This window comes from Cibotium barometz, chromosome 35 (genome assembly GCF_041138505.1).
Source record: "Cibotium barometz isolate CiBa-2024 chromosome 35, ASM4113850v1, whole genome shotgun sequence".
Taxonomy (NCBI): domain Eukaryota; kingdom Viridiplantae; phylum Streptophyta; class Polypodiopsida; order Cyatheales; family Cibotiaceae; genus Cibotium; species Cibotium barometz.
Genome location: NC_141080.1, coordinates 6,586,157 through 6,613,535, shown reverse-complemented (window position 1 = coordinate 6,613,535; position 27,379 = coordinate 6,586,157). Strand labels below are relative to the sequence as shown.

At 49.1% G+C, this 27,379-nt stretch overlaps 2 protein-coding genes across 2 annotated transcripts in view; both read left to right on the top strand.

The window, feature by feature from the left end:
• The first annotated feature begins 314 nt into the window (after positions 1–314).
• The window catches only part of MAPR4 (membrane-associated progesterone binding protein 4), a 63,645-nt gene continuing 36,580 nt past the window's right edge, over positions 315–27,379 (top strand). Inside the window, exons 1-3 of the mRNA XM_086775343.1 lie at positions 315–616; positions 731–807; positions 959–1,030. Of these exons, the coding sequence (XP_086631469.1) occupies positions 365–616; positions 731–807; positions 959–1,030 (401 nt within the window). The 5' untranslated portion in view covers positions 315–364. The remainder of the gene's footprint in view (positions 617–730; positions 808–958; positions 1,031–27,379) is intronic.
• Positions 18,191–21,205, top strand: LOC147618097 (uncharacterized). The gene is made up of 3 exons (XM_086775342.1): positions 18,191–19,900; positions 20,029–20,344; positions 20,430–21,205. The coding sequence occupies exons 1-3, from the start codon at positions 18,468–18,470 to the stop codon at positions 20,907–20,909; spliced, it is 2,229 nt and encodes a 742-aa protein (XP_086631468.1). The 5' UTR covers positions 18,191–18,467; the 3' UTR covers positions 20,910–21,205.

The following is a 27,379-nucleotide window of genomic DNA, read 5'->3' as shown; positions in this document are numbered from 1 at the left end:
AATGCCTTCACGAAGACCAATCTTGCCTACAAACCTTATGTTTAGCCTTTGTAAACCATGCCCACAAGAGTGAAGGATGTTTTGTCCAACGGGTAAGTCTCTTCCATCGAGAGGAGGAGACATATACAAGACTTTCTAAGAACAAGCAATTTCATCGATAGAGGAGACATATAAAGAACAAGCGCAATTTCATGGTTAAAAACCTTGAAAGGAATACAGTTTCAGTTTCCAGTGGATGATGCTAAAATCCTTGGACTCGAAAAGGAATGGTGCAACTAAACGAAAAATGTAAAAGAAAAGAGAAGAAAAAAAGCTATGCTATAAATAAGAAAACCATGTGCAGCCAAACATAATACACAGAGCTATGGCGGAGGGGCCGCCGCCGTCGGCGCTTCGTTCACGACAGCCTTTCCGTCCATTAGAAGAAAGATCCGCTTCTGCTTCTGCTTCTGCGAGTGCAGATAAACAAGCAGCTCAAGAGAGCGCTGATCAATCGCGCGGCGCTTGCCCACCTGATGAGGACTCCGGCCACGCCCCGGCCTGCCTCGGCCTCGCCATTGCTATGTGCTTTGTGGCCATCGTACTCTACTTCGCATCGGATCCCGTCATCCGCCCTGTACGTTGCCGTTGCGCCCCCCCCCCCCCCCCTCCCCCCGGTCCCTCTCCTCTTTTCTCCCTTTTTTCTCTAGTGCGTGTGTGTTGTTGAATTTTTACTTTACCACATTCGCAGAGGTTATGGACCAAAGAAGAGCTCTCAAAGCACAATGCAAGCGATGAAGAGCTGCCCATCCTTCTTGGAATCCTAGGGTAATTGGAAATTAATCGCATGCTTTTTGTGTGTGTGTGTGTGTGTGTGTGTGTGTCTCACACGAAAATGCGTTTACATGGGTGCGGGAGTTTGCATCCTTCGGCCCAAAGAAAAAACTTGCATTTACATCTTCACATGCTGGTGATGTAGGAGCGTTTTTGATGTTACTAAAGGTAGAACGCATTATGGAGTTGGGGGATCTTACCACCATTTCGCTGGAAGGTATGTCCACAAGAATTTCTGTGTTTGTTAAGGTGCTGTTTTGAAACAGGTGTGCGTGCGCACGCATGCATGCGCGTGTTTGCTAAGGTGCTTTTTGAAACATGTCAGGTCATGTAAGCTCTCCATTTAGTATCAGTAGTGCGGTTTTCTAGTTGGATATAATGTATCAACAATGCAAGCGAGGATCGGCTCAAGGAAAGGATTAGGTTGAGGCTAGATTGGGCATCTATCCTATAAATATTGGAAGTGTTCTTATTTAGTTGAGGCTAGAGGATATGCATGGAGCGCCATGTATATTATGTGCATTCTCTCCCGGTTTTGGAGAACCTTCCATGTTGATGGCCTTGTAGAGCAAGCTGTGGGGCTCGTTTGAGTAGTATGAGTTGGATATGTATCTTGAACAGGTATAGGTCCAGTGAGATATGGGAGAGGGCCACTGATTGGAAGCCAAAGAATAATAGACAGGAGATGCTACCAGGAACTTAAGACGTGCATTGCACATGTTGGATTTGTAGTGGGACTGATGTTCATGTGGCTTGTGGTCACATGCTTGTGAGTGCCCTACATGTTTCTACATTCTTGGTTAAACATGGGTATGCTAGGGTGACCTACATGAACTGATTGTTCTCCAAGTGGGTTAAGTGACAGACTCTTACACCTAAGGCTTGGAAAGACCTATGTAGCTCGTGCTTGTCATGTCCCTGGACCAGGGCTCACAATGGGGTCACAATGTATGACAAATAATCCTAAAAAGGGACTAAATCTGTACAGGTATAGTATTGATGATGAACCAGTGTGTCACATGGCGCCTCACTGCATGGGCATGTGACAAGGGATTGATAGCTTGGTGTGAGCATCACCAAAAGGCGATACACTGGCTGAAAAGCAGGACGGTCGTGTGGAGGTGAGTTTATGCGAGTGGGTTGGATGTGCCTATGAGTTCACATGAGTAGGACATAAGTGCGTGTGAGTCCATGTGAGCAGGATCAAGGGGCCTGTGAGTTCATGTGAGCTGGGCGGTGAGCCCAATTTGGGACGAGTCAGCCAGGGTTCCTCTCTATGTGTTCGAGGTCAGGTGTGCATTGGCTTGCACATGAAGCAGTGCTAGTTCGTAGTACTGTGATTCTCTCTCTGGAATGATGTCAGGTGATCTGAGTATATGGTCTGCGAGACCCAGTGCTGGATATTTGTAGATGAATGTAGGTTTGCATGTAGAGAAGGGGCCAACCCATAGGGCTACCCCAGAGTAGAGCCTAAGGCTCTTGCCATGGGCATGGGGGAGGTGTAGAACCACCCCCAAGGGGCCAGGAGGGCCCTAGGTTGTGCCCACCAGCCTTGGCTTGGGCTGGAAGGGCTGTTCGCCAGCCGTTGTGGCCAGGCAACCGACAGGGTCCTAGGCCCTAGAGAGCCTGTCGGCTGTCAGAATATGCAGCGGAGATGATGACCAAATCTGGGAACACAAGAGCAAAAACGCAGGCAGAAAAAACAGCACAAAAAGAGAGAGATGTAGGCGTGTAACTCTGCTCTGATATACACAAGAAGATCCCGAATATGATACAAATGAGGTATGGGGGCTAAGGGCCTATATATACTCCCCCTAGAGGGCAGTCGGCCAGCACTGGAAGAGGCCCACGACTGGACAAAACCCACGATTGCTGAAAAACAGCAGTCGGCCAGCATCTGGTGCCCCATGTCTGCACAGAACAAGTCGGCCAGCACTCAGACAGCCCACGACTGCTACAGATGCAGTCGGCCAGCTTCAGAGTGCTCCTGGCATCACCTGGCAGCCCTCCCAAGCCTCAGAAAAATGGGAAAAAATAGGGGAAAAATACGGAGAGTGGGGAAAAATGGGAAAACACCTCATAAGGGCGGGCACACCCACAACAAAGGCCCTGGTGTATAAAACTGGACAGGAGATGACTTCTAACACCCCCTCTCAGCTCCTGGCTGTGTGACCAACCACTGGGAGCTGGGGTGCCGCCTGAGCAAATCCTGAGAGCGACTTCGTGAAGAGGTCCACCGTACTGTCCTCCGTCGAACAGAACTCCAGCAAGATGTCATCAGCAACAATCTGTTCACGAACAAAGTGCCTCTGGATGACCAAGGGTTCCTCCAGTGGAAGCCCAAACCTGCAATGTAACCTCCTCATGCTCCGTAAAACTGCTCCTCGGGCATAAGTAGATCTCCTCGTGTCCGGATCTCCTCCCCAAACCGAGTCACTCCAACCGTGGAGTCGGACTCCATCCAACAATCCCCCTCCTGTGTACAAGAGTCCATGATCCTTCGCATGCCGCAGAAACCACAGGAAACGCAATCCTGCCTCACAAAGAGACATCTGCAACCAAGAGCTCAACTGCCTCATCAGGAAGCTCCCGTCCAATCCGGTGTCCATCAACCAGATCAATGAACCATACAACTTCTGAGTCACAGAGACATCACACTGCTCACAAGGATCAACACCTGTTACGGTGCACAAACAAGTCCTGGAAGCCTGATGAAACCTGTCAACAACCCCCTCTGAATCCGGAACCACAAAGCCTGGAGTAACCACCTCCTTCTGCAAGTAAGCACCTGTCACCTGCCTGGCTTTCCGAAAGGTCCCCGTGGAAAGAACATCCTCAACTGCTGGAAGTTCTATGTCCCGAACACGACGAGACATCAGAGCATAAGTGACCTGTTCAGCTTCCTCTGACTCACGAACACAAGAACTACCAACCTCAGTACTGGAAAGTTCCTGCCAACTGCTGCCATCTACTGGTAAGCTATCCACCATCTGGTCTCGGAAAGCCCGCACCTGCAGCGTATCCACACCTGAGTAGCCATTACCACACTGCCACTCATCACAATCCTGAGGACCTGGGAGAGAGAGTGCTGAAAGCCTGTAGACTCCATTCTCCACTCCACCTTCCCAAACCACTTGGCCTGTTGCTTTGTCCCGGAGAGCAACAAAATGCTCATCAAACTCCACCCGTACGCCAGTCTTGCAAACCTGATGCACTGACAACAGATGAAAACCAAGTGCCGGAACATACAACACCTGGGAGGAATGCTTCCCCCCTCTGCCATCGGGAACTATCTCCATCCTGCCCTCACTGTGAACTGGGATAGTGGACGTATCCCCAGTAAGAATATGACCAGAAAGCCTGCAGAGATCCTGTAAACCGGAACGGGAAGGAGTCATGTGCCTGGAAGCACCACTATCGAGAATCCACTCCCGAGTATCCGTTGCGGAGAGTCCTCCAATCTCCTCCCTGCCTGAAGAAAATGAAGCATCGGTGTCCATCACCTCCAGGTGCACAAAAGCCGGAGTCTTCATGATTGCTGAGGAGTCTTCACCCTTCTCGGTCTTCCGCTTGGGACACTGCCTCCAATAGTGGCCTTTCTTGCCACAATCATTACAGGTCCTCTCTGCCTTCAGTTTCTCGCGGTCAGCGTCGGACATCTTCTCAGAAGACTTCTCCGATGAAGCCTTCCCCTTGCCCGAGTTACGGCCTTTCGATCGTTGGCCAGTTAAGGCCTCCGAACCTCCACCCTGAGGAGGGTTCGTGAATCGTTCCTCCTGGTCCAGGACCATGGGCACAAGCTCCTCCCAAGTAATGGTGCTGAGCCTGCCACTGGTAATCAACGACGAGTAGAATGCTGAGTACGAAGAGGGCAAATGTGACAGCAACGTGATGGCCATGTCCTCTGACGATATCTCCTTCCCAGCCTGAAGAACCTCCTGCTGAAGAGCCTGCAGCTTGTTAATATGCTCCCGCATCGTCGACGACTTTGCAGGGCTCATAACCCGCATCTGTACTTCCAAGGAAATCCTCTTCATGGGCGATACCCTGTTATAAAGTGAGGCCAAATGCTGCCATATACCTCTGGCCAGCGTCATATGCTTTATATGATTAATTACCTGTGGTGTGCAGTTGAGGAAAATAAACGAACGGACCCTGGCGTTGACACGATCCCACATCTGTGTCTGGGCCTCCCGGTCCTTTCGGGTTGACGGTAACTCCCCTTCCTCTACTTCCGGCCGTGGAACACCAACAACGACGAAATCGGCGAGATCGTAGGACTCCAGAACGGATTCCATCATCACCTTCCATATGCCGTAGTTGCTCCCGTCCAACTGACGGTCCACCGGGAACGTGGGGAGTGTCGGGATCTTCACATGTCTCTCCGCCATCTCAAACAGATCTGCCATAGCGGGGATGTACTCTGAAAAAGGGTGGGTGGGTGGGAACAAAGAAGAACTGATACTTGCAAGTGGCTGTCCAGCAAATCAGCCCGCCTTCCTCTTGCTTCTCCTCTTCCCGATCAGCCCGAAACAGTCCACCAATCAGCCACAAAACAGCCCCCTCTTGCTCACACAAATCCCAAGACCTATCTAGAGCCTAGGCTCTGATACCATGTCAGAATATGCAGCGGAGATGATGACCAAATCTGGGAACACGAGCAAAAACGCAGGCAGAAAAAACAGCACAAAAAGAGAGAGATGTAGGCGTGTAACTCTGCTCTGATATACACAAGAAGATCCCGAATATGATACAAATGAGGTATGGGGGCTAAGGGCCTATATATACTCCCCCTAGAAGGCAGTCGGCCAGCACTGGAAGAGGCCCACGACTGGACAAAACCCACGACTGCTGAAAAACAGCAGTCGGCCAGCATCTGGTGCCCCATGTCTGCACAGAACAAGTCGGCCAGCACTCAGACAGCCCACGACTGCTACAGATGCAGTCGGCCAGCTTCAGAGTGCTCCTGGCATCACCTGGCAGCCCTCCCAAGCCTCAGAAAAATGGGAAAAAATAGGGGAAAAATACGGAGAGTGGGGAAAAATGGGAAAACACCTCATAAGGGCGGGCACACCCACAACAAAGGCCCTGGTGTATAAAACTGGACAGGAGATGACTTCTAACATCGGCCAGCTGTGGGACATGCCACACAGTCAGCCCAGATGCTACCTAGTATTCAGTAGGTATGCTTGGGGTGGCTAGCTAGCACATGGTGCGAAAGCAATGGATATTATAGCATTAAATGCTATTTTTCCTGGTCATGGAGGAAACTGCTATTGTAATAGGCGGAAGCTTCGGAGAAGGATCGGTACTTCAAAACTCAGAAATCAGCACTCTTTTCGTGACGGAATTAACGCACAAACTGAAAGACGATGTGCAAAAAATAGAGAGAGAAGGGGGAGATGGAGAGGACACAGTATTGGGTCCCAATTACCCTCTGTAGGGCCCCCACCACGGATGGTGTATTTGCTTTATTAGAATGATGTAAATCTGAAAACAAATACAGAAAACTTGACCTTTTCTTGCCCTTGACCTTCAGTCCTTCACCCCTTTGCTTTAGCAAGTTCTTGGCTGTCCTGGCCCTTGTTTGCTTGGAGCACTTGGTGAATTATGAGATGAGATCATTGAGATCTTGGCTGGGCTTTTATACCCCACATAGCATCCAGTCGGCCTGTTTCATGAAGCCCCACGACTAGATATTTTCCAATAAAATGCTTGCACACTAATAATAAATGCTTTCACACTATGCCACCCTGCTGTCCAGCCTGCGCATGCTTCTGGGGCAGCATCCTGGCTGCTGGGCAATCAACGCATGGGTGTGGGACTGCCCCCCACACCTGGCCGCCTGGCTGGGTAGGGTTTTTGACCCTGTCGGCTGCCTGTCCAGCAGCAGTACAGCTGGCCGACAGCCCCTCCAGCCCATGCCATGGCTGGTGGGCACAATGTGGGCCCTCTTGGCCCCTTGGGGGTGGTTCTATACCTCCCCCATGCCCACACTAAGAGTGCAAATGCAAATCCTCGCACTGGGGTAGCCCTATGGGCTGGCCCCATCTCTACATGCAAACCTACATGCCTACAGAGGTCTGGCATCCAGTTGCAAACCAGATACTCAGCACATCTGACATCATTCCAGAGGGAGACTCACAGCGCGGACTGGCACTGTTTCATGTGCAGGACAGTGCACACCTGACCTTAGACTTCTGTGCAGGACAATGCACACCTGACATCGGACATCTGAGATGGATCCTTGGCTGACTCGTCCCGGACTGGGCTCACATGGGACCAGTTCACCATCCCAGGTCCTGCACCTTCTGTACAGAAATGTCTACGTGGCATCCAAGTGCGGGATGCACGTGACATCCCCTTCTGCTTAACTTGACGGAAGTTGCATAGCCTCCAAATAATCCGTCAATAATGCCGTATAGTCTTCGAAAAATTCTTTGTCGAGCCATACCGCTTCATGAGTTCCTCGGTCCTGAAACTTCGTGAGAAACTGTCGTAGTCTTCGGCTTGAGCCATGCTTGAAACGGTGCAGAAGGATCTGTTCTGGAACCATTACTTCTGCTTCATCAATAATGTCTGGTTCCGCTTCGTCTTTGACCTCTGAAGGGGGTGGACCTGCATATGGCTTTAACCAACTGACATGAAATACATCGTGCATCGTCCAACTCGGAGGTAGCTTTAACTGCATAGACACCTCATTAATCTTTTTCCGGATGGGAAATGGTCCGAAGCTCCTGAAAGACAACTTTGTCATCGCTTGCCCACCTGCTTCAATCTTTGCTTCATAATCCGAAGATACACCCAATCCCCTTCCGAAAACTTCATGTCCCTTCGGTCTTTATTGGCCTGTCGAGTGTAGGCCTCTTGCGCTTTAGCCAGTCTGTCTTTAACGGACTCTAGGATCTCCTGGTAAGACTTCGTCACTCTGTTCGCCTCCGGTACTGAAGACGAAGTCCTGGTTAACAACGACTGGAAAGGCCTTCCAAACGCTGCCTCATATGGAGTCCTGCCAATAGCTTGCTGATCGTGGACATAACACTTCAGCACATCAAAGGCCAACTGGTTGTATATCTCTGTCTGGCCATCTGTCTGTGGATGGAATGCACTGGAAAAATTCAACTTAGTACCAAAATTATCAAACAATGCCCTCCAAAAATGACTGGTAAACTTGGCATCTCGGTCTGACACTATGGTCCTAGGAATCCCACCAATCGGGTACCAATGCCGAATGAATAGCTGGGCAACATCTTCGGCGGTCACATTGGCCCTGCAAGGAATAAGCATAACAAATTTGCGGAACCTATCAACAATAGTTAAACACTGTGTATTACGCTTACTCGGACTGGGAGGCAGATTTGTGACAAAGTCCATCGAAATGTCCTGGAAAGGACCCTCAGGAATTGGCAAAGGCTGTAACAACCCTATCTTCTTTCCACGAGGAGCTTTCACCTTTTGACAAATGTCACAGCGTTGTACATATGTAAACACATCACGCCTCATCTTTGGCCAATAGTATTGCCGTTCTAATTTCTCCAGAGTCGAATTCATGCCCCTATGACCACCTATAATGGCGTCATGGGCATCATGGAGAAGAGCTGCCCGGAATGATTTCATGACACACAGTCGGCCTTTGTAGAAAAGCCAACCATCGCGTATCAGAAAATGGCATGGTCCTGTGGCATCCAATGCCTGTTCCCACTGTGTACCGAATTCCTCGGAATCCGCGTACGTGTGCTTCATGTCTTCTAGTCCTGTACCAACAAGGTCAAGTCTAGTGGCATGGTCCTGTGGCATCCAATGCCTGTTCCCACTGTGTACCGAATTCCTCGGAATCCGCGTACGTGTGCTTCATGTCTTCTAGTCCTGTACCAACAAGGTCAAGTCTAGTGGTTTGAATCGCAGATACTTGTCCCTTCCTGCTCAAAGCATCGGCCACTGGATTGGCCTTTCCTGGAAGGTACTCAATCATGCCACTGAATTGCTGGAATATCCGACTCCAGCGGTGTTGTCGATCACTCCACTGTGCACTTGGCATCGTCTGAATCCAGCGCAATGCCTGATGGTCAGTGCGAACCTCGAAGTCACGGCCATACAGGAAATGTTTCCAATGTTTCAAGGCCTGTATAACTGCTAGGAGTTCACGATCATAGACTGAGTAGTTCTTTTCGGCAGGTAGTAACTTACGAGACATGTAAGCTACTGGATGACCATTCTGTTGTAATACACCTCCAATTGCGATGTTACTCGTATCGGTGATCACCTGAAATGGTTCGTCCCATGAGGCAAGGGCTAAACAAGGCGCTTCAGACAAAGCCACCTTGAGGTTCTGGAATGCCTCCAACGCTCTTGGAGTCATTCGAATCTTTTGTCTCCTTGTTTTCACTCCTTTTAGCAGATCGGTGAGGTCTGCCGAGAGATCAGAAAACTTGTCAATGTGGGTGGAATATGCCTGGCATATACCCACAAATGATCTAATGTCATAAGCGGTCTGAGGTACTTCCCAGTTGACAATCTCGGCCACTTTAGCCGGATCAAGTCGAATTCCTTCGGCACTGATTATATATCCCAAGTAATGTACCTGGAACAGATAAAATTCTGACTTCTTTTCATTGACATAGAGCTCGTTGCTTTCCAGCAACTTAAGGACTTTCTCCACATCAATGTCGTGCTGCTCAACTGTAGCTGAAAATATGAGTATGTCGTCTAGAAATATGAACACACACACTCCAATCAACTCCCGGAAAATACGCATCATCATGCGGTTAAAGGTAGCTGGGGCGTTCGTCAATCCAAATGGCATAACCACAAATTCATAGTGGGCCCGTTCTGTACGGAAAGCTGTCTTGGGGATGTCCCCCTCAACAATCCGAACCTGGTGGTACCCACTCTTTAAATCCAGTTTGGAGAACACCTTAGCTCCATTCAGCCTTTCGAGAATATAGTCAATCCGAGGCATCGGGAATCTGCTCTTGATAGTCAGCTTGTTGAGTGCACGATAATCGACACACAACCGAGAAGACCCATCTTTCTTCTTGACAAACAAGATCGGTGCTGCAAATGGCGACACACTGGGGCGGATGAAGCCAGCTTGCAACAATTCTTGGAGTTGGCGGTCCAACTCCGACTCCATTGCCTTAGAAAGGCGATACGAAAACTTGCTCGGGGGTTCCGAGCCTGGGAGGAGGTCAATCTTGTGATCCTCCGGTCTGGACGGGGGAAGCTGGGGAGGGAGACTGTCCCGAAGAAAAATCTTCTGGAACTTTTCATGGAGAACCGAGTACTTCTCGGAAGCACTGGCCACCGTCTGGGCTGTCTGGATGTAAATCATCGCACACTGTGCGCCTTTCCTGACTGCTCGCTTAGCCTGCAAGTGGCTTATGAGCGGAAAATTTGGAATACCTGGCTCACACTTAATGGTCACAGGGGTGTTTGACACATTCTGATCGATCTGGAACGTGTGCTTGTCCCACTTGACATCAGGAAGAAACTTGTGAAACCACTGGATACCCAAAATTATGTCTGCTCCTACAAGAGGGGCAACCATAAAGTCACACACAAACTCTATGCCCTGAATCACTAATTTAGCACCTAGAGCTTCATACTTGACGCTCGTAGTCATACCTGTGCTAAAACCCTCCACCTGTTTGTCCATCGGAGTCAGCTCGAAACGGGCACGCCTAGCGGCCTCTTCCGTGATCACATCCTCCGTGCTGCCGCTGTCAAACAAGACGACTCTCTGGCCACCTATGTAGCCAAAGGACTTGAGCAATTCGTTGCGCTCATACTCCTGGTCATGGGCGCTCTTCTGCTTATCTTCAAGCTCCCGGCTAATAATTGCTCCAACTGAAGCACCGGGGGCTGAAGAACTAAGGGTAGCCGCTGGGGTCTGTGTGGGAGCTGTGCTCACCACGGAAGCTGTGGAGGCGGCGGCGGCCTTTGGAGGCTTCTTCGGACAATCCCGAGAAGTATGTCCTTTTGTGTGACAAAAGTAACATCTACCCTCCTTCCTGTACTGAGCAAGCTCCACAGCACTCAACTTGCCACCTGTCTTGCCTGCCTCCGCTTTCTGGTCTGGAGTAAGCTTAGACGCATTGTTCGAGTTCTTGGAGCCAGAGGCTCCCGGGCTCTGTCCTGGGGAAGACCCCGTCTGGTTCTGGCTTTTGCCCCCCGAGGCGTTAGCCTTGGGAGAAGCCGGCTGGGAAGTCTTGGGCTTGCCACCATTGTGTTTCATTTTTGCACTCTGCGCAAGCGAGAGTGCGTCCTCAAAGGTGGCTGGTCTAAACATACGCACCTCTCATTGGATTTGCATGTCCAGGCCATACAAAAACTGCCCTTTCTTGTCCGAATCAGATAAGCCTAATTGCAGACACAAGGTCGAAATTCTATTGGCAAACTGAAGGACTGGTTGCGCGTTCTGACGCGCTCCCTTGAACTCGTCTTCGAGTCGCTCAAGGTAGTGGGGCGGTAGAAACCGCTGCTTAAGGTCACGGACGAACTCGTCCCACACATAAGCTGCCATACCTGCTCTGGTGTGGGCATGAGCCCACTGAGTCCACCAAGGAATGGCCTCACCTTCCAAGTACCAACTAGCTAAGATCACTTTGTCAATATCTGTTTTCCTAACTGCAGCAAAGTAAGCTTCAAATTGATGTAACCATGAATACAGAGTAGTGGGATCGAGTTTACCATTATACTTACTGAAATTCATTTTCTCGGGAAAATGATTCGAGGGCGCCGCCGGTGTCAATCTGGCGTCCAAAGCTCTGAGGTAACGCTCGTGTTCCACTCGTCGCATGGCGTTGTCTTCTCGTTGTCGAATCTCCAATGCACGCATCTGCATCTCAAGCAAGGAGCTTGGCTGCGGCTGTGATCCCGCGAGAGGGTCCCTGTGATGAGGATCTGGTATCTGGGATACGGAAGGAGAGGGAGGAGGAGATGGAAAACGCGACGCTGGAGAGCGAGAACGCTCCTCCAGAGCCAAAATCCGCGCCTTCTGCTCATCCAACTTGGTTGTCTGGTCTGTGATTGCTCGCATCTTCTGCTGGAACATGTCTTGTACACTCAAGCCGGGTGCCCTAGCTGGGCTGCCTGGTGCACTCTGGTCCCATGGTTCTGGTTCTCTCTCGTCGCCAAAGTTCGCCATAGCGGGAAAATGCAATTCCTTTCCGGAACGCAATCTGACCATCCACTATCTGTGTGGGAGACTTCCGGAGGCTTCTGGAGGCTAAAAACCAACCGTCCTTCGAGGGACAGGAGTCACTCCGAAAGGGGTAGTCCACCGGCGTCTAAACACCAACCACACGAGCGAAAAAATTTTCTGGTTTTCTTTGCTGAACCTTTGTCCTTGAAGTGAGCTCTGATACCACTGTAATAGGCGGAAGCTTCGGAGAAGGATCGGTACTTCAAAACTCAGAAATCAGCACTCTTTTTGCGACGGAATTAACACACAAACTGAAAGACGATGTGCAGAAAATAGAGAGAGAAGGGGGAGATGGAGAGGACACAGTATTGGGTCCCAATTACCCTCTGTAGGGCCCCCACCACGGATGGTGTATTTGCTTTATTAGAATGATGTAATTCTGAAAACAAATACAGAAAACTTGACCTTTTCTTGGCTGGAAAACCTGCCCTTGACCTTCAGTCCTTCACCCCTTTGCTTTAGCAAGTTCTTGGCTGTCCTGGCCCTTGTTTGCTTGGAGCACTTGGTGAATTATGAGATGAGATCATTGAGATCTTGGCTGGGCTTTTATACCCCACATAGCATCCAGTCGGCCTGTTTCATGAAGCCCCACGACTAGATATTTTCCAATAAAATGCTTGCACACTAATAATAAATGCTTTCACACTATGCCACCCTGCTGTCCAGCCTGCGCATGCTTCTGGGGCAGCATCCTGGCTGCTGGGCAATCAACGCATGGGTGTGGGACTGCCCCCCACACCTGGCCGCCTGGTTGGGTAGTGTTTCTGACCCTGTCGGCTGCCTGTCCAGCAGCAGTACAGCTGGCCGACAGCCCCTCCAGCCCATGCCATGGCTGGTGGGCACAATGTGGGCCCTCCTGGCCCCTTGGGGGTGGTTCTATACCTCTCCCATGCCCACACTAAGAGTGCAAATGCAAATCCTCGCACTGGGGTAGCCCTATGGGCTGGCCCCATCTCTACATGCAAACCTACATGCCTACAGAGGTCTGGCATCCAGTTGCAAACCAGATACTCAGCACATCTGACATCATTCCAGAGGGAGACTCACAGCGCGGACTGGCACTGTTTCATGTGCAGGACAGTGCACACCTGACCTTAGACTCCTGTGCAGGACAATGCACACCTGGCATCGGACATCTGAGATGGATCCTTGGCTGACTCGTCCCGGACTGGGCTCACATGGGACCAGTTCACCATCCCAGGTCCTGCACCTTCTGTACAGAAATGTCTACGTGGCATCCAAGTGCGGGATGCACGTGACAGCTACATAGTCTGACTTCTAGAAGCTGGCTGACTTGGAGCTTGAGGGGGTATTTAAAGCCCAGCCCGAATTCAGGTTTGCTGTCTCATAATTCACAATGGGTTGCTGCATTTCGGGGGCCAGGACAGCCGAGGGGAAATCTTCAATCAAGGTGAAAATTGCAGGTCAAGTGTCCATAGTGACAGGGGGACGGAGGGACGCCCACGTGGGACGTGGGAACGCCGTCGTGAGCAGAGAGACCTGCACACTGGGCTGGGGACGGCCAGGGGGACGGGACGGAGGGGACGTGACGAGGGGACGGGCGTTCCCCCCGTGGGAACGGGGGGACGTTGTCTACAGGGGACGGGGACGGTTGCAACAACAGCTAAATCTTCAGGCGTTTTTTTTCAAATAAACGACTACTAGCCATTAACACTGGCCATTTGAGAGAGAGAGAGAGAGAGAGAGAGAGAGAGAGAGAGGCGTGGGAAGCTTTTGCAGCAAGGTCGCTAAAACAAGACATGTGGTCTTGGTTGCATTCAGATGAAAGGGGTTACACTTATGCCTCACAACAGTTTCGGGGCACTTATGCTAGATTGGATAGGATGTATATTTTACATCAAGATCTCTTTTTGCCAGAGGTTCTTACTATGATGGTTGATCAGCAACAGGTTTTGTCAGATCATTGGCCGCTTGTGTTTGAAATGATCTATCATCCTGTGGATGCATATAAAGGCTTGTTGGGACGCTTACCTTTGCGCTTAAATCACACTTTTTTGGAGCATGAAGTTTTTGATGTTTATATGCGTCAGTTGATACGACATTTCTCCACAAGAGTGTCCATGGCTGATTATCATGCTTGGCTAGTGTTCCTTACCAACACTCGGAAATTAGCACGGCATTATGGTCTTGCTAATGCCTCTATACAAAAACAGCATGTGGCCCTCCTTGAGTCGCTTTTAAAGGGCTTGCAGGCGTTCATGTTTACTGACTCTATGGATGCAGAAGTTGTGGATGCCATAGAATGGCTGAAAAAGGAGCTATCTAGGGTGCAGGAAGCACAATATGTTCGCTTTAAACTACTTGCACGTCTTGATGCTTTGCGGGATGCTAACTGTCAATCTCATCGCTTCTATGATAAGTTGCATCAAAAACATATGCGTGAGAATATTGTTAGGCTGATGGATGCCAAAGGCAACCTTGTTACTCAACCTTCTGAGGTTATTCAGCATTGCATCAGGTTTTATGAAGATTTGCTTGCCCCTCGAGAGGATGTCTCACCGGCTGTCCTGGCTGCAAGGGAGTCATTGTTTGCTGAAGTACGATATCAAGTTGACCCTGATGTGGCGGTTCAGCTTGATGCTCCTGTTACTCAAGGGGAAGTGGAAGCTGTTCTCTCCAAACTTCCCATGGGAAAGAGCCCTGGTTGGGATGGTTTGACAAATGAGTTTTTCCGAAAATATGCTGATCAGCTTGCAGAGCCTTTGACGCTTATTTGTCAAAGGGTTTGGGATGAGGGATATATGCTTGCCGATTGGAAGTTGGGCATACTTCGTTTGTCGCCCAAAGTCCCTTCGCCTACTTCTTTGGCTCAATGGCGCCCGATCTCACTTATGGGTATTATGTATAAAATCTTTACAAAGATTTTTGTCAATCGCTTGCAGAAGGTGCTTCCTACTCTTGTTCATCCATATCAATATGGATTTGTGCATGGCAGGAATATTTTGCATAATATTCTTAATGTTCAAATTGGAGTGGATTATGCCAAGGCAAAGAAGCAAGAGATTGTGATGGTGCAGCTGGATCTTGAAAAAGCTTTTGATCATGTCAGCTGGTCTTTCCTTTCTCAGTTAATGACAGCCATGGGCTTTGGTCCCAAAATGGCTAATTTGGTGCATTTACTTGGCTCTGGCTCTATCACGCGGATTATGCTCAATGGAGGACTTTTGGATGGTATTTCTCTCACCCGTTCTCTCCGGCAGGGCTGTCCTCTTAGCCTTTGCCATTGCCACTCATCCTATGTTATCTCGCCTAGATGCTATGGCATCGCATGGTGAAGTGGTTGGTTTGCATCTCCCTCATGGCATGTGAATGCGGCTCATCCTGTCCATATTCGCTCATCACACATTTTATCGCATATTCTCCTTTCTTGGCATGAAGTTCTACTGTTGGCTCGGTGGGATCCTGGTCATGAAAGACTACTTTTGAACTCTTTGCAGTTCGAAACATTTGTGGAGTCGCGTGTCATTGTTTGGCCAGACAGAGATGCTTCACGCATACGACTCAACCGCATGGTCAGGCTAGGCTTGGTTAGAATCCGAGATGCTGTGATACCTGGTCGTGACAGGCCATATTCATTTCGTCGTATGCGGCAACACTTTAGGGTTCCTCGGACATTTCAGCCACTATGGGTTGACATCATGCATGCAGTTGAGCCTTTTACTCCATTGCCTCGGCCATCTGCAGATCAGCCTTGGCTTGATTGGGCACTATGTAAATCTGGTGACTTGATATCACTCTCAGCTAACCAGGTCTATCATAAGCTTGTATCAGAGAAAGATTGGGTTTCAGCCAAGGCCAATAAGGTGTGGGGATTGCACAAGTCTAAATCATGGTGGCAGAAAACTCTTATGCGTGGTTGGCAGTCTAAACTTCCTTACCAAGGTAAGGTTTTCATTTGGAGGATGTTGGTGGGAGGGTTACCTACACGGGATCAGCTGAGCCGTCGTAAAATTACACTGGCCTCTTGCTTCTTCTGCACGACATGCACTGAAACAGTTATGCATCTGTTCATGAGTTGTCCAGTGGCCCGTCAGATTTGGTCTTTTGTCTCTCGCGTTTGGGAGGCAGTAGAGAGGTCTACTGTTTCGGCTCATCAGTGGATATTTGGGATTTGTCCTCAAGTCATTACTTCAGACAGCCACCTTGTGATATTCCATTTCCTTAGATGGACAGGACTTTGGCATATTTGGACTACACGGAATGGGTTCATTTTTGATTCCTTGTCTGGAATACATGGGCACATTCTACGTATCTGTGGTTTGCTGCTTTGGCAGTTTTCTTCTCTTCTCTCAGCTCAGCTACTGGATGCAGATGTTATTTCGTTATGGTCTACGGCGGCTCGGCTGGCTCATCTTTGATGCTTTTATCTGGGATGCTTATTTGGCTAGGAGGCTTTCTTATTAGTGTACAGGTTTGCATGGTCATGATCCTTTAGAGGATCTTTTGTGGGGGTTTTGTTTGGGGCCATAGGTTCTGTGTGAGCCATGTGGCTGATGTACATTTTACATATAATATAAAACACCATTTCACGAAAAAAAAAGAAAAAAGAGAGAGAGAGAGAGAGAGAGAGAGAGAGAGAGCAACACAAATATGTAATGGGCTTGGAGCCACTCCTCTTCTACTCAAGCCTTCCAAGACTTGAGTTCCTCTCCACGATCTCCCTCTCCTACTCAAGCTTTCCTCTCCACTATCTCCCTCTCCTACTCCACGGTCCATCACCTTCCTCTCCACCCTCTCCTACTCACTACACCGTCCCCACCCCCCGGTCCCCGTTCCCTACCTTTAGCCGTCCCCGTCCCCGTTCCCGTCCCCCGTCCCCATCCCCGTCCCCGTCCCTTGGTAACTATGCAAGTGTCATGCACTCTGCACTGTAGTGCATGGTGACAAGATGACTCATCATCATCAGTGCAACATTGTACATTATTAGTACCCTTTAGGATGATATTTGTCGTACGCCGTGACCCCATTGTAATCCTCAGTCCAAGATAAGTCAAGCACAAGCTACGTAGGTCATTCCTCAGCCTTAGACAGCTAGTTAGTCAGTCCCAAATCCCTTAACCCACTTGAAGAGATGCATTCATGTGTGTAGAGTCAGTAGAAACCTTAGGGTTTGCATTAGAAAGCACTCTGCATATTGCATATCATTCATCCATTGCATATAGACCATTGGAGAAGCCTTCAAATAACATCTAGTATTTATTAGTATTTATCTGGCATTTTTTCCATAATTTCCAACATTTAATACCATTTATTTATCATGAACAAGTCGTGTAGAGCATTTAGTGTCCAGTCGGCCAGTCCTTTAGCCAACCGACCAGCCACTTAGAAGCATATAAATAGGTTGCTTTTGCACCATTCACTCATTCATATCATTATTCAGCCAACAAGCCTTCAACGCTTGGAGCCTTCAGCCCAAGGAGCATAAGCGATTGGAGCATTCAGCATATCAGCCATCAACGTTTCATCCATCAGCATATAGGAGCATCAACGCTTGAGCATTCAGCTTCATTCATCAAAATGCAGCATCTATAGCATTCAACCCTACAGATCACCTTGCATTTTCAGCATACATACAATTTTCAGCATCCTTATCTACATCGTTTGGCTACAGCTACTTGGTGAAGGTAAAACTCAGCATTCATATTCATTTTCAGCATTCATACATAGCCTAGAACAGTCCCAAATAGTCCACACCTCAGCCTCAAATTTGTAGCCTTCCCTCATTCCATTGGGAAGAGTGCATAGGCTCGAGATTGGTCATCATTGGTGCTTCTACAGCCGTGTACAGTTCAACTCAACTCTTGGTCCTCAGTGATCTTGCGTTTGGCTTATCGTAGTGCTCAGTCAGTTGCTTCAAAGTAATAAAGCAAATACTATTCCGGTAATAGGATAGGGGACCCTTCAGTGGATAATTTAGGACCCCATACGGTGTATAGTTTCTCTCTCTCTCTCTCTCTCTCTCTCTCTCTCTTTCTTTCTTTCTCTCTCTCTCTCTCTCAAATCTCTTAAAGTTTGAAGCATAGTAGCACGAAACGGCGTTTCCGCCCCCAGGAAACGGTTCGGGCGTTTCCGGAAACGGCAGGCCGGCGGAAACGCCGTTTCCGCGTATTTTTTTTTTTCAGGTTTTGACGGGGGGGGGGCCGCGTGCGTTTTTTCATTTTCGCTCTCCTTTCCTGCAGCGCTGCGCTTCTTCGAACCTTGCGCCTTTTCACCACAAAGGGCCAAGGCTCAAGGCCAAGGCCCTAAGGCTCAAGCCTTTGCCCCCAGTGCCCCCCACAAGGCTCCAAGGCCTGTACTCTGCAGGCAGCTTGCTCCAGTGCTCTCCAATCTCACAGGTGGCTGCCCATTCTTCAAGGCTTCAAGGCCCAACTTCCAAGCCTCCAAGGGCAAGTGTTCTCGAGGGTAAGTGCTTTCAACTTCAAGTCTCACTATGCCTACAGATCCCTATTGGCAGTATGCAACAAAAGGGGATGGATATGTCGGAGGTGGGGGTTCCCGCAAGTGGAAATGTAATTTTTGTGGATATGAAAAAACAGGTTCAGTGACCCGGGTAAAAGACCATTTGGGGCATGTCCCAGGCAGAGATGTCGCTTTATGTCAAAATGTGCCGCCCGATGTATTGGCATCACTTGAGGGTTGGAGAAAGCAACGCCTTGGTTTGGATGTTGGTGAGCAACATATGGCAGCACATGCAACAGGTGAAGCATCCTCGAGCCAAGTGGCCTCTTCAAAGAGGACTAGAGTTGAGAGCCAGACAGATGTATCTTCGAGTGTGGGTGAGGGCCCTAGTGCAAAGAGGACACCTTTACCTAGTGTGGAAGTGCCTGCAAAGGGTTCATTGCAAAGAGCAAGCATTACAGCAGGCTTGCAAAAGCAAGCCATGAAGGAGGCAACAAGGGAGGTCACGCGCTTGTTTATACGGTGTGCTATCTCTTTCAATGTGGCTCGCACCATACAATGGAAGAAGACCATGCGGGCCGTTAGCCGCATTGGCTGTGAGTGGGAGGGTCCCTCGGCTGAGACAATCCGCACACGAGAATTAAAGAAGGAGAAACTCAACGTAGAAGGCCAGCTTGAGTTTTTGAAAGAAACATGGAAGAAATATGGCTGCACTATCTTATGTGATGGATGGTCAGATGTACGCAAGAGGAATGTGTATAATGTGCTTATCTCCTCTTGCAAAGGCACCATGTTTTACAAGGCCATTGATGCATCGGCTGCGGGTCTCACCGTTACAGGTCTCTTTATTTGGACACACATCAAGAAGGTGATTGAGGAGATTGGCCCACAAAATGTTGTGCAGGTTATTACGGATAATGGAAGCAATTGTGTCTCCATGGGGAGTATGTTGGAGGATGCATTCCCAACAATTGTGTGGACCCCTTGTGCCTCCCATAGTCTTGATTTATTGATTGAGGATTTGGGGAGAATTTTTTGGGTCAGTGAAATCTTTGCCACCGCGAGGAGCATTGTCAAATTTGTGACACAAAGACCAAAGGTTTTGAGCATGTACAGGGCTAATAGTACCTTGGAGCTTCTCAAGCCATCCACTACGAGGTTTGCATACATGTTCATAGTGCTTGAGCGGCTTCTTCGTGTGCGGCCAAATCTGATTCGCACTATTAGTTGTGATGCATGGATCCAGTCGGGTAAGAGTATGACCCCAAAGTTTGTGGATTTTAGACGCAAGATCCTCAATGAAGCATGGTGGGAAGAGGCAGAGGCATTAGTGAAGACCTTAAATCTCATCTACACGGTCTTGCGCATCACGGACATGGAGGGGAGTACACTAGGCCTCATTTATGAGTACATGGATAGGATCGGGAAGGCACTAGACAACAATGCCTACCTATCTGTAGAGAGGTACGTACTTCTTCGCTCATGACTCATGGCTCATGAGCCTTTGCCAAATTGCCTTTTTGTCTTGGCTCTTTTCTAAGTTATAACTTTAAAGTCTTTCTTTGGTTTTGTTTGTTACTTGTAACTTGTAGAATCGCGGAGATCAAGCAGATTTGGCAAAACCGTTGGGTTTGGTTTCATAGACCAATCCATGCTGTGGCTCATGTGTTGCATCCTCTATGGCGTAGCGAGGATCAGCTTGAGTGTGAGGAGCTAAACGATGACTTCCAAACCTATGTGGAGAAATGGTGTGGTGGCAATTTGCAGATGTTGCGATGCTTAGAGGATGATCTCCTTGCTTTCCGCAACAACACTGGCTACTTCACAAGACCTACTGCAAAACTTCGAGAAACGCAGCTTCAGCCGGTCTCATGGTGGGAGAAATATGGACATGGTGTGCCTACGTTGGTGAGTAAGAAGTCCCTCCGCTTAAGCTTTAACGGCGACACCTTATTTGTATAATGTACTAATCCTAAATCTGCTCTTTGAACAGAGACGTCTTGCCATTCGAGTCCTCTCACAAGATTGCAGCTCTGGAACTTGTGAGAGGAATTGGAGCACATGGGCGCTCTACCATACGAAGAGGAGGAACAAGTTGACTACAGCCCAACTTGAGCGTCTTGTTTTCTGCAATTGTAACTTGAAGCTTCTTGAGCGGGCAGCTATGGGTCCTGAGCCAATGCAAGTGAATGTCGACAAGATTGACATTGAGAAGGTGCGGGATATTCCCACAATTCTACAAGAGGACCGAGATCTTTACACTTTGCTTTACGAGGAGGCCACAACACCAGTTCACGACACACGTGGTGGTCGTCGTAGGAGAGGGAGGCCGGCTGCAGCTAGTACTAGTGCTGCTAGAGAGGAGGCTACTGGAGAGGACTCATCTTCTTGCAGTGAGGACACACGCGAGAGCCATGAGGACTCTCAGGAGGATTCAGACTCCTCGGGTGCTTCAGATGAGGCTCAGCAGTGATCACTGATTCACTGATGTTCCATGTTTTTTGTTTAGTTCTTCTTATCCTTAGGGATTATGGACAGCCGGCATGTCGGTTATTTTGTAGTTTTTGAACCTCTGACTCCCAAGTTTGATGATCATTGCTGATATGTATGATGTATTATGATCACAATTTGCAGCTTGCTATGTATGCTTCGGCCTTCAGCCTTTAGTTTTTTATGGTTCACATGAATTTGCCGCGACATCATACATGTCCATTTGGCATTATCTACATTCTGTTAAGTGTTATGATTCTAATGTCCACTTGAGTCTTTGATGTGTCTTGTTTGAGGTCTCTATGCATGTTTTTTGCATCTCTTGACATAAGTTTATTTAATAGGATGTCTCTATGCATGTTTTTTACATGTCTAAAATAAATTCAAAAGAAACTCCGTTTCTTGCCGTTTCCGACCTCGCGGAAACTCGGAAACTCCGTTTCCGACCCGGTCCGAACCGACCGTTTCTGCCGGTCCAGGTTACTATGGTTTGAAGTCATAAAGTGGATTGCTAAACTCGCGAAACTTAGGATACAGAAGATGGTGTGAGAATTTGTGTGACAGGATCCTTAATTACGAATACTTTCGTTGCATGTTACATTGGTATTAGATTCAGCTTGTCCACACACACCGTATTCTAGTGTGAGGGCATCCTTGGATGGTCAGATTGCGTTCCGGCACGACCATCGACTTCAGCATCATGTCGACAAAGGAGAGTATCCATCAGCCGGAATTCGTCTTCCCCGAAGGAGACCTTGCTCTTCCGACTACAGCAGACACCATAGCTCTACTCAGAGCTCAGAATGAGCTTCTCATGGAGTGTCTCCAACTCTTGGAGGCAACATCAGCACGTCCTCCTCCGCCTCCAGCGACCCCCAACTTCATCTCCCTCTTCTTTCAGATGGAACAACAAAGAAGAGAAGACGAGGCTCGACGGAGAGAAGAAAAAGTAGAAGTTGAAGCAAGAAAGCAACAAGAAAAAGTAGATAGACGGGACTATGAGGAAGCCCAACGCAGGATCAAAGAAGACCAGCGTCAGGGTGAACTTGCCGCTCGGAACCACCAACGAGAGCTCGATCAAGAACGTTTGTTACTCGAACACCAAAGGGAAAAGGAGGCCATGCATCTTAGATATCAGCACCTCTCTTCAGTTTCCCCACCCTTAGGTGCCACCGGTCAGCAGCCCGCGACATTGACTATCGTCATTCGAAGTCAACCAAATTTTAGTAAGTATGATGGTGAGTGATCATTTAGGAGTTAATCAGTTTATTCATCAATTTACTGCTCATTTTTCATTAGCTAGGATTACAGATCCTTAGGATAGAGTCCACGTAGCAGCTCCCCACCTTACGGGTGAGGCTATCACTTGGTGGCAGCATCGGTCTAGTCTTCATACAAACCAGACCACAGGTGTCACAGCTTTTAGCTGGGATACATTTGTTGATGACCAGATTTCTCCCGTCCAAGTATATGATCGGCCTGGTAGATGAGTTCTATGGACTCAGACAGAACGGGTCTCCAGTGCTTCAGTTTTCCAGAAAGGTTATAACTTTAGCACAATAGTTAGGGTTATCTGAGCAGGCCAAGATGGATCAATTCATTCGAGGATTAGATTCTAACATCCGGTTCACAGTTTGCAACTTTGAACCCAGTACATATGACCGGGCTTTGACTCTTGCTCAAAATGAATATGAACGGAGGCAAGCCCAAGCAATCGTCACAGTCCATTACCAAACCCCAGCAACAACAATCTGCTATGTAGCCAGGGAAAGATAATGTATCTTCTAAAGATGCTAAGAAGGATAGCAGTAATAGCTCTAGTTCAGGGGGGGTAAGAAGGATAAGAAATCCAAGCCTAAGAAAACCCCCGAGGAAAAGGCTAAAGTAGGCATCACTGGAGGCTATCTTCCTCCAGAGGAGCAAAGGAAATACCAGTTAGAAAATAGATACTTTTTTTGTCATGCCATAGGGCATGGTAAGAAGGATTGCCACAAATGGCAAGCGGAGCAAGCCTCCAAAGCTCCTTCTGCCACAGTTGCCACAGAATCTCCAGCTTCTCCAGCCCCACCTACTACCACAAATGCAGTTCAGCTTTTACCTTCTATGCATCTTATGCCATCCGTGGTATTTGATGCTAAGCAGGAGGGTGAGAGTGATGCCGCACTGAAAAGCCTCATCCGAGCTTATGGCTCTGCCAAGGGCCGACAGCTTGTAGTCCTATTCGACATGGGCAGTTCTGAGGACGCCATCTCTTCCGAGTTGGCTAACAAGATGAGCTGCACATTAGTGCCATATCATTTGGATGTGGACGGGTTCACACCTAGTCTCCGCATCCACATATCTCAGAAGGCACAACAATTTGCCTTTGAAGTTCAAAAAGCCTCATTCCAATGAGATTTCATTCTTGCCTCTTCTGGGGTGTGACATGATCTCAAGAATCCAGTGGTTTCGTCATAGTCACAGGGGACGGAGGGGACGGAGGCTTGGAACGTCGGGACGGCGCACGGACGGGGACAGCGCACGGACGTCCCCCACGAAACCTTTCTCACAGGGGACGGCGCAGGGACGGGGACGGCGCTGTGCGGGGACGACAGAGAGCTGTTGCGCCTGCCGTTTTTGGCTGTTGCGCCTGCCCGTTTCTAGCCGTTTATGGTTGTTGGCTCTTTGAGGCTTGGCCCTCTCTCTCTCTCTTGCCCTTGAGGCTTTCCTCTCTCTCTCTCTCTCTCGCCTTTCTATATAAGAACAAGCCTCTACAAGGCTACAAGCACACACAAGTTCACAAGTTTCAAGGCTCAAGCTTTCAAGGCTCAAGCTTCTTCTCTCTTCCAACTTCCAAGTTCCAAGCTCTAGGGCCTAGGCTCTCACCTCTCCCTCAAGCCTCGAGTCTTGACTCTTCCAACTTCCAAGCCTCTAGGCTCTCTCTCAAGCCTCGAGTCTTGACTCTTCCAACTTCCAAGCCTCTAGGCATTTGACACAGTACCACGAGAGAGGCTCTTTCAGCGCCTGCAGTCTCTTGGCATACCAGCAGATATGACATGGGGCATCTATGCATTATATGAGCAGGTTTTTGGGCGAGTCAGATGTCCAGGAGGTATGTCCGAGACTATTGCTAGCACCATTGGTGTGAAGCAAGGATGCCCACTTTCCCCCACGCTATTTGGGTTATACATTGATGAGGTGGCTGACTTCATTACACGGGGAGGCGGAGATGGAGTTGATTTAGCAGGTACCTCAGTACATATTATGCTCTATGCTGATGATATTGTATTAGTGTCTGAGTCCCCAGGTGGTCTACAGCAGCATCTACATGCACTCCATGATTTCTGCACACAGAGGGGTCTTACTGTGAACCTAGGGAAAACCAAGGTTATGGTCTTTCATACATCGAGACAGGGCAGGAGTCAGCTGACATTCACTCTCGCCGGATGCCAGGTGGAGGTGGTGACATCATACGTGTACCTAGGGGTTACCTTCTCTGCAGCAGCCACACGCTTTACCATGGGTTCAGCAGCCAGAGCTAGATTGACACGGGGATATGCAGCATTGGCTATGCTAGAGAGACAGTGCCACCAGGCGCATTTTCAGGAGCCCCGGACGAAGGGGTGGCTATTTGACACATTAGTCACACCGGCATTGATGTATGGAGCAGCAGTATGGGCGCCAGGCCTTGCTACCCATTGGTGGACACAGATAGAGAGACCACAGGCTCTCATGATGGCACGCATGATACGCAGCAAACCGTCAGTACCTCATGACATTATCCGAGCAGAGTTTGCTACGCCTCCTATGATGGTAGAGGCCATATTTCAGACTATATGCCTGCTAGACAGATTCAGAGAGATGCCACAGGACAGATTATCATACAGAGCTTTTCAGGCATCTAGACAGTTGGCTGAGGCAGGAGACAGAGGATCATGGTATGCACAGGTCACACATTGGTTCTCACAGCATGGCCTAGACATGGATCATCTACCACCATTCCAGTATGACAGGGATGCACCACATATCCGTCTCTCTCATAGTGAGAGGAACAGAGTATTGAGACAGGATCTATGGCAGCTCTATACACGAGAGACATGGATATCGCCTACACAGCCTCTTCCACCAAAGATGCTATACTACAGAGATCACTTCATGAGTATCACTGATGATGGATTTATAGAGAGGCCTAGATACATGGAGGGCTTTTTACCACACGGCTCCCGAGTGGCTATTGGTCAGCTCAGAGTTTCATCACACCGATTGGAGATTGAGACTGGCAGAGCAGCACGGATCCCCCGAGAGGAGAGGGTATGCAGATTGTGCAGAGAGGAGGTGGAGAGTGAGGAGCATTATGTATGCAGATGCAGAGCATATACAGCCATCAGAGAGAGATATCCCATTTTATTCAGAGAGCCACATTCCCTACGCCAGATCTTTGAGACAGCAGACCAGCGCATACTGGGGAGATACATTCTAGACATACAGCGCCACAGAGAGACATTATTGCAGGCTCAGACAGCTCCAGAGGGGGGGCGACAGACACAGATTACTACATTTTTTCAGAGATCCATACCCCTCCCAGCCCCTACACGGCAGGGAATTACTCTCCAGAGAGCAGAGACACTTAGAGCCCGCAGGAGACAGAGGACACCTGGCTTTCGGACACCACGCCTATACCAGAGAGAGATGACAGAGATCAGAGCTCAGTTTCACAGAGAGGGTGCGGAGCGACTGGCTCGCTTCAGAGCACACCCAGGCATGTTCTTCAGGGAGCTGTGGACACCCCCTTCACTGATGTATACCATTTTATACCCCCAGTATGGTACAGGATGGGGCTAGCTAGGTTGCATATCATGATTGTATACTCCATGCATATAGCTTTGCATTCTCCTAGTAATAGAGCTCCATCCCCTGCACACCCAGATTCAGCTTTTTTATTCAGTACTTTTTCATTTTGTTGGGATGACAGAGGATAACCCCATACAGGTACTCCGATTTGTCTCATAGGCCGAGTTCGGTCTTTTGGAAGACGTTAATAAAATCTTTCTTTCTTTCTTTCTTTCTCTCTCTCTCTCTCTCTCTCTCTCTCTCTCTCTCATTCCTCAAGGCTCTCTCTCTCTCTCTCTCTCATTCCTCAAGGCTCAAGAGTCAAGCCATCTTCAACCATGGCATCCTCCTCACGTGCCGGGTTTCTCGTAGAAGGACAACGGGATGGACATGGTGGGAGGAGGTTAACTACACCACATCCGTTCATGGAGGCGGTTCTCGGCCATGGGTATGCAAGCTTTGCCCGTGCCGGCGAACGGGTGGCGCCGACAAAGTGCGAGCCCACCTCTTGCATGAGAGTGGGCATGAGGTGAGGTTTTGCACGAATGTCACGCCTAAGAAGAGACGGGAACTTCTTGACAAGCTTAGCATCTACGAAGCGGTCGAAGCGACAAGAACGACACCACGAGTGGCCGTGGATCCTGCGACGATGGGGAGAGGAACTCAAGCCTCTACAATGGAGTCGTGGTGGATCTGGATCATGCACACCATCACCTTCACCACCAAGTCGGAATGTTACTCCATCCACGACACCGGCACCCTCCATCTCCACGGCCTCTCAATCATTACGTGGCCCACGACGACAATCTACACTTGGGGAGAATTGGAACCCCAAGTTGAAGGAGGAGGTGGATATGGCGGTGGCCCGCTTCTTCTTCCACGACCACATTGCCTTTCAAGCGGCTAGGTAAGTGCAATCGATCATTGCCAATTCATCATTCATGTTTTCATCATCCTAGTCCCCTTCTCATTAGTAAATTACTTTCTTGAATAGGTCGGAATACTTCAAGGTCATGGTTAAGAAGATTGCGCACTACATTGCTCGAGAAGGAGAAGCGCATTGTAGAGCAAGCGGTCGACAACACAAAGCGGCAATGGGAGAGGAACGGAGTCTCCCTCATTATGGATGGATGGAGTGACACTCGCAAGAGGAGTATTCACGGCATGGTTGCATATTCCCGCGGAGAGATGTACTTCATCTCATCTCATGATGCATCCGGCACTGGGAAGAGCGCGGATGTGCTTGCGGCGGAGTGGGCTACCACCATGGAGATCGTTGGCCCCGAGCATGTAGTGGGCTTTGTTGCGGATGGGGAGCCTTCCAATAGGGCGGCGGGAGCTATTCTCCAAGGTATGTATGGACATGTCACGGTGTCCTTTTGTATGGCTCATTGCCTAAACAACCTCCTCAAGGACATCGGGGCATTACCATGGATCAGCCCGCTCATTGAGGAGGCCAACACCATGGTCTCCTTTGTCCTCAACCACCAAAGACTTCGGCATGAGTTCAACAAGAGGTCCTGTCTCTCTCTCTCCTCAAATATTCCGACACCCGGTTTGCCTACAACTTTCTCATGTTGGGCCGGTTGAAGGATTGTAGCGGTGCTTTGAGGGGGCTTTTCCTTAGCGACGAGTTTGTCGCCA